Source organism: Arachis hypogaea, chromosome 7, assembly GCF_003086295.3.
Source record: "Arachis hypogaea cultivar Tifrunner chromosome 7, arahy.Tifrunner.gnm2.J5K5, whole genome shotgun sequence".
Taxonomy (NCBI): domain Eukaryota; kingdom Viridiplantae; phylum Streptophyta; class Magnoliopsida; order Fabales; family Fabaceae; genus Arachis; species Arachis hypogaea.
Window position 1 is genome coordinate 2,874,165 of NC_092042.1, and position 7,474 is coordinate 2,881,638.

At 30.5% G+C, this 7,474-nt stretch overlaps 1 protein-coding gene across 1 annotated transcript; it reads left to right on the top strand.

Moving 5' to 3' along the window:
* Positions 1-3,007: 3,007 nt before the first annotated feature.
* Positions 3,008-7,298, top strand: LOC112701971 (DEAD-box ATP-dependent RNA helicase 32). The gene is made up of 8 exons (XM_025752802.3): positions 3,008-3,495; positions 3,986-4,261; positions 4,618-4,941; positions 5,230-5,421; positions 5,528-5,683; positions 5,882-6,312; positions 6,470-6,627; positions 6,769-7,298. The coding sequence occupies exons 1-8, from the start codon at positions 3,127-3,129 to the stop codon at positions 7,119-7,121; spliced, it is 2,259 nt and encodes a 752-aa protein (XP_025608587.1). The 5' UTR covers positions 3,008-3,126; the 3' UTR covers positions 7,122-7,298.
* Positions 7,299-7,474: the final 176 nt, after the last annotated feature.

Below are 7,474 nucleotides of genomic sequence, written 5' to 3' on the forward strand. Positions count from 1 at the left end.
TATTCACAATTTCAACCCTTAAGAAGTAGTAGTACTCTATTCGTGGAAAAATTTAGTGAGAATATTTATTTTTAATTTTTTTTAGATTTTAATTTTGATACATCGATAATATAAATTATTTATAATAATCGTACAATTATATTTATTTTTTTACTATTTACGCAGTTAATATAAAAAATAATTATTTTTTATAATGTAATATTACATAATTAAATATAGGTGTAAAATTATTTTATACTCACAATACATTAAATTAAATTCTTTTTATTAAAGGTTTTGGGCCGAACAAAATATACCTTCAACTAATTACTTTTATTTAAAATTTGATCCTTTATATTAATATGTTTTTATTTACGAATCATTTTCTCTTTACAATTTCCAACTAATCTTACTTTAATTTGATGGAGCAAATAATTTTTCATTATAAAATAGTGAGTGGTTTAGACCAAATTATTGCAATTGTTATAGTGTAATAGATGATAGTATTATGTATACACAAAAAGTTAACTATTAATTAGTTATTGTATATAGAAATATATACTTAATATTTTATATAAAAAAATAACTACTATAAATAAGTCTAATTATTCATTTATTACAGATTTAATTACTTTATTATGATAGATTTGATTATGTCTTTTATGGTAAATTATTTAGTTAAAAAGTAAGAATTCAATTAATATATATCTGATTTGTTGACTAATGTAGATAAAACATTGTTGTATAATATATAAAGATGAATACCATTTAAAAATATTGTAGTGTTGATAATAATTTTATTGAAAATATTTTGTCTACTGTCCTAAATAGGCGAGATTTAATGCTTTAAAATTTTTAAATTTTTCTTTGCCAATAAATCAAATGCCATAGCAAGTCATATAGTAGTATTAAATTCTCATTAATCAATTGGGTCAACTAGTCAAACTGGGAATAAATTTTCTCAATTTTTTCTAATAGTTAAGAGAGTAAAATTTGATTTTTTATAAATTTTATATGTAAGATGAAAAATAAATATAAAAAAATAAAAAATAAAAAATTATATTTTATATTTTTAATTTTATTTTTAAAATAATTGAGAGAATTTATTTTCAGTCAAACTCGATCATGAGTTTTGGATTCTTCGGCAACAACAATACTTTTTAGGTATTCAAAATTGATATTATTGGTTACAAAAATCAAGTGTTAATTCTATTATTTTGAGATATATGTTATTTATGATATTCTTCTTTGATTATTACTAGAATTTTTTATTTTTTATATTGTATTATTAAGTGTGAAATTCTCTATGATGGACTAAATTATGTGTTAAACATTGCTATGATTATTTACAAAACGTCAATGACGTTTTGTATTTTTACAACTAAAATAATTTTTTTTTTATCAAAACGTCGATGACGTTTTGTCTTTTACTAATTAAAATAATATTTTTTATTATAAAACGTCAGTGACATTTTATTCTTTTATAATTAAAAAATTGTTTTATTACAAAAAGTCAATAACGTTTTGTGCTATTATCACAATTATGTAAAACACTAAAATAATCAAATACTTTTGTATTTCACATTAAAATTAATCATATATAAATTTTTTAGCCACTATTACTATATGATTTACTACATTTATAGAATTAACTTTATTTTTACACATTAGTTTCTAATAAATATAATTAAGAGTTTTACAAATACGTGGCACATAACTTTACATTTTAAAAATGTTATAAAAAATATTTTACTAAAAGAATATTTTTTGTTTAACTTTTAAATACATTGAATATATTAAAAAATTTTAAAAAAATATTATTATACTATTAAAATATGTCTTTAAGACACAAAATTGCTAAATTTATATAATTAACAAAAATAATGCAATTGAGACATGTTTAAAAGTTACTTAAGAAATAAAACATTTCAATAATTCTTGTGTTGATGACCACGATTATTGAATGTTCAAATAATTTTTTTTTTTTTGTCTAATGTTCAAATATCTTAATAATTATTGATGACATTCACTTAATTATAAAGAGAATTTAGAAGTAATTTTTTTTGTAAAGATTAAAGATATAAAAGGAATTGAAGATCAAGTATTAAAAACACCGACCTTATTACTCCTGCATAATATAATAGATCTCATGTATTCTTAGTTTTATTCTACGCCCACCTTCAATAATTGAGAATGGTTAAATAATTTGATTGATTTGATTAAATTTTTATCTAACGACTATTAATTATTAAATTTACGTAAAATTAACTGTACTTAAATTTTTATTTATTTTAAGTCCAATATTAAAAAAAATGTTGATCCTAATCATTTGAGTAGTTGTCAATTAAGTATTCGAGCTTCATTTAAGACTTAAGTCTATAAATTTTTTTTAAGGTAAAAACTCATATAATTATTCTCATATGAAGTTAATATTTAAAAATAATTAAATAATTTAATAAATTTGACTAAATAATTATCTAACATTTTTTATTTTTAATTTCACATAAAGATAATTCACCTTTTTTCATCATCTCGAGATGAAATTTATTTGCATATTCAATCAAGTGATTTGATTATTGGACAATTGGTTTATGGATTTGTTGACGGAAAAGATTATGATGGCTAATAAATACGCTTATTACAAACAATTTATTAACTTCATAGATTTAAAATTCATCTAAAGATAATGTCATTCGAAAAGTAATATCCTTACATTTACACTTTTTATAATAAATAGTTTTGATACTAATATTTTCTTAACTAAATACACATTTTTTTTGTTTTATTAATTAAAAAATAATTTAAATACATAATTAATTAATAATGACTGTATTTTTATACTAATAACTAAAAATATTTGGTGTATAAATAATAAATTTTTTTTAAATAAGAAAAAAGGCTCCTAAAAAAATTGGGTCAAGCCCATTAACACTAGTAGATACCCAACATAATTAACTAATTTGGCCCATTAGATAATTAAAAAAAAAAACGTGCGAAATTATCAAAGCTGAATTCGCCGCCATTTGCAGCGGAAAAACTGTCACAAAATCACAACGTAACCTTCAACGTCACTTCAACCTTAAACCCTAAAACCCCTTTTTTTTTCACTCTCTATCGTCAAGCTTCAAGCTTCAACCTTCGTTAACAATGCGGAGACCCAAATCAAAAGATTTCCGGAAGCAACAGCGAATTTCCGAGGAGAGCGAGATTGAGCTTCTAAAATCATGGATCGAGAGCCAGAAACCAGAGTCGGGTTCCAACCCAATGTCCCTTCCTCCTTTTCCCAAAAACGCGCCAGTGGGGCGCGTAGACGACACCGCGTTTTCGCGGTACGCTGGTGTTGGTAGGTTCCAGCAGTTACCGCTTTCGAAGAAGACGAAGGATGGGTTGAGAGCGGCGAAGTTCGTGTCGATGACGGAGATTCAGAGGGCTTCGCTGCCCCACGCTCTTTGTGGCCGAGATATTCTCGGCGCCGCCAAAACGGGTTCCGGAAAAACTCTTGCTTTCATCATCCCTGTGAGTTCTCTGCTTCAGCTTAATGCTGAGGTTTATGGAATTAATTTAAGATTTTAGGGTTCCCATTGATTTTTAATAAAAACAATATTAATAACTTACGTTTAGCTACATTAGTTCTCTTTAAGCAAAGTCTTCTCTTTTTTCTTTTTTTTTTTAATTAGAGCACATGTCTAATTACATAACAAACTTAACTAAATGCCAGCTGAGCTATAACTAACAAAACTAGCACTTCATCGCTATCATAGTAGGGCTGGTTCAGACAGAACTAAAAATGTAGCATGTTTTGTATGTGATGAAGTTCTTGGTTTTGTTTAGTTTTCGGTTTCCTTTATATTGTTAAAGGGCAATTTAATAGGTATTAATTATCTGTTTTCCTATTGATGCTTGAGTTTTGGTGATAACAGTGTAAAGAGTTATTTTTTCTTTATTTTTTTAATTGTTGGATTTGGGGCTTTCTTTGATGGTTGAATTTGGTGTGAATGAATGGTAGGTGTTGGAGACGTTGTATAGAGAGAGATGGGGACCTGAGGATGGTGTTGGGAGTATTATAATATCTCCTACAAGGGAACTAGCTGGTCAGTTGTTTGATGTGTTGAAGTCTGTTGGCAAGTTCCATAATTTCAGTGCTGGTCTTCTCATTGGTGGTCGCAAGGATGTTGACATGGAGAAGGAACGAGTCAATGAGCTCAACATATTGATTTGCACTCCCGGTCGCCTACTGCAACACATGGATGAGACTCCCAATTTTGAATGTTCGCAGATGCAGGTCAATATATTCTTTTGTCTTTGCCCCCTTCTATGTGGAAACTTCCAACTTAATAATTAGTATAAGTCTTTGTATTACCTTTAGATCTGTTTCTTGTGTTTTAAATTAAATTGCAACAATTTGGTATGCCAAGATGCCTGCTCTAAGCTTCAGAAGATTCTGCTTTGTTTTGAGAAGCTACCTAAGTGATTGAGTAACAATGATCGAAAAAAGATTTAATTTTTAACATGTCTCTTTAAAGTCTTAGATACTGACTTTGACTTTATCTTCCAAAACATTGAAGCTTTTTGGGGACATACTTGATCTGTCATTAGCATCTATCGATATATGCTAATGCTTAGGTGGCTTGGATACAGGTTTTGGTACTAGATGAGGCTGATCGTATTCTCGACAGTGGGTTCAAGAAGGAACTAAATGCAATCATTTCACAACTACCAAAGCGTAGACAAACCTTGCTTTTCTCAGCAACCCAGACAAAGTCAATTCAAGATCTTGCAAGACTAAGTTTGAAGGACCCAGAGTATCTGAGTGTGCATGAGGAGTCTGTGACTGCCACTCCTACACTTTTGAAGCAAATTGTGATGGAGGTTGCACTTGACCAAAAGTTAAACATGCTGTGGAGTTTCATAAAGACTCACCTTCAGTCGAAAATACTTGTTTTTCTTTCAAGTTGTAAACAGGTATCACTACTTCTCTTGAGTCAAGCAATTCTTTCTCTTGGTGGGAATGTTATATTTTAGGATTTCATATTACTTTTTTGTTATGCCACCTTAAATGTTACTGGGTCTATTGTTGCTTAGCTAGTGCTTGGCATGTCATTATTGTGGTCACTGTAATGAGTAAGCTTTTAAAGGATTTTAGTTGCATGTGCTTTACATTCTTACACCTAACTAGCCGAAACTTATTTCAATTTGAGTGAATGTGTTGATTTTAACACAATTTCATCCATCTACATCCCTTTTTCATAGGTAAAATTCGTGTTTGAAGCATTTAAAAAACTACACCCTGGCATTCCGTTGAAGTGTCTACATGGGAGGATGAAGCAGGAAAGAAGAATGGCAATCTATTCCGAGTTTTGTGAGAAGCGCTCTGTGCTCTTTTCGACTGACGTGGCAGCAAGAGGCCTTGATTTTAATAAAGCAGTTGACTGGGTTGTTCAGGTAAATCTCTTGCAGGCCTTGGAGCGGCACTAAAGGGGTGTTGAACTTATGTGCGAAAAATGTTTGTCCTTACGGTGAGGGCCTCACTTTTATCTTCTATCTGCAGGTGGATTGTCCTGAAAATGTAGCATCATACATACACAGAGTTGGCCGTACTGCTCGTTATAAATCTGTTGGAAAGTCAGTTTTATTTCTGTTGCCTTCAGAAATGCAAATGTTTGAGAAGTTAAAAGCAGCAAAAGTTCCTGTTCACTTTAATAAGGTACTCTTCTTCGAATAAATAAGAAGTTAGAAATAATTTCCAATTTGTGTTTGAACATCATGCTTGCTTGAAAGATGCCATTTTCTTAATGCACTGTATATGTATATGCACTATATTATATAATGACAATACTTTTCTTTTTAAACCAAGAAAAGTATAGGCTTACAATACTTCCATGTTTGTTGTTTTTTTTTTCAGCCAAAGAAAGAATTAGTACAACCAGTTTCGACTTTGTTGGCATCTTTACTGGTCAAGTATCCAGATCTGCAGCATCGGGCTCAAAGGGCCTTTGTCACATATTTGAGATCCATACATATACAGAAGGATAAAGAGATATTTGATGTTATGAAACTACCTATTGATGAATATTCAGCATCATTAGGCTTACCAATGACCCCCAAAATCCGTTTCCTGAACCAAAAAGGAAACCAAAAAATTAAATCTAAGGGTGCATTGGCAAAAACAATTTTAGATGAACCACAACATCAAAAAGAGGAAAATGAATTGAAGATATCCATAAAGGAGCTAGACTCAAGTGATTCTGAGGGTGAGGAAACAGAAAATGATCTTCTTTTGGCAGCTGATAACCCGAAAGAAGAAGGAAAGGCATCTGAAGATGCAGAAATCATGTATGTTATCTATTAATATGATTTTGGTAGTACTTAAAAAGTTCATGATAGTGTTGTTTCTAGGCAGTTCTATTTGTGTCAAGTCTTGGGGAGTTTCTTTCTCCATTGTTGTCCTTACTGAAACCACTGTAATTTTAATTGGTTTATTCTGGTGCAGGCCTGCAACTCGTATATTGAAGAAAAAGAAGCTCAAAATCAATGTACATCGGCCACTGGGGACTAGGGTTGTATTTGATGATGAAGGTCACACACTTCCTCCTCTAGCCAGGATTGCTGATACGCAAAGCGGCAAGGAATCATTGCTGCTTGACCCAGGTATGTCACCGCTTTAACCTAGAAGTGATAGGAACTATGTTTCACTTTTCATGTGTGTTTATGAATTATGAATTGCTTTTCTGGTTTGACATCTCACTTGAATCTAATATATTCTGCTATCTCAATTTGCATCCTTTGCAGAACAAAAAGCTGAATACTATAGAAAGATGCGCGAGGATTTGAAGAAGGCAGACAAGGAAGACAAGCTTCTGGAGCGACAACGGCGTAGAGAAAAAAGAATCAAACAGAAGATGAAGTGGAAGGAAGGAAACATGGATAAAGATGGAGATGAAGATGATGATGTTTCTGGGTCCGAATCAGATAAAGCCACGGCAAGACCGAATAAAAAGAGTAAAGTATATTTTGACAGTGACAGTGATGATGGTGAAAGAAATGAAGCCACAGGGGAGGGAGCCGTTGGTGCTGGTTCTGTTAGTTTGGAGGAGCAAGAAGCTCTAGCTTTGAAATTATTGAATTCCATGCACTCATCATAGTCACAAGGATATGCATTAGTACACATTTTCTTTCATATCAGAAGCGGGTGAAAAATAGAGCAGTTTTGTGGAACTTTGTGAATAGCATTTTTGTGAGCATAGGTTCTTGCGGCTTTTTTATTTGTAACAGCTAATTAATTCAACCAGTTCGTATTTATGAAAGTTTATTTTTACAAATCTATTGCATTGAATTTATATAAAAATTTTATAAGACAATGTAAATTGATTCATCTTTTTGAGCTTTAAATCCCAAATAAATTTATGATAGGTGTTTAAAAACCCGGACGAAGATGAATACGTATAAAACCTTAGAGTCTTTCAGTGGCATGTTTCGATCCTCTTTTCCATTACTT

What these genes read in the sequence shown, in the direction of transcription:
- LOC112701971 (XM_025752802.3), top strand. Translation starts at nt 3,127, where the DNA reads ATGCGGAGACCCAAATCAAAAGATTTCCGGAAGCAACAGCGAATTTCC. An exon ending in TTGAATGTTCGCAGATGCAG is followed by an intron (nt 4,262 to 4,617) that starts GTCAATATATTC and finishes GCTTGGATACAG; the next exon opens with GTTTTGGTACTAGATGAGGC. An exon ending in ATCATTGCTGCTTGACCCAG is followed by an intron (nt 6,628 to 6,768) that starts GTATGTCACCGC and finishes CATCCTTTGCAG; the next exon opens with AACAAAAAGCTGAATACTAT.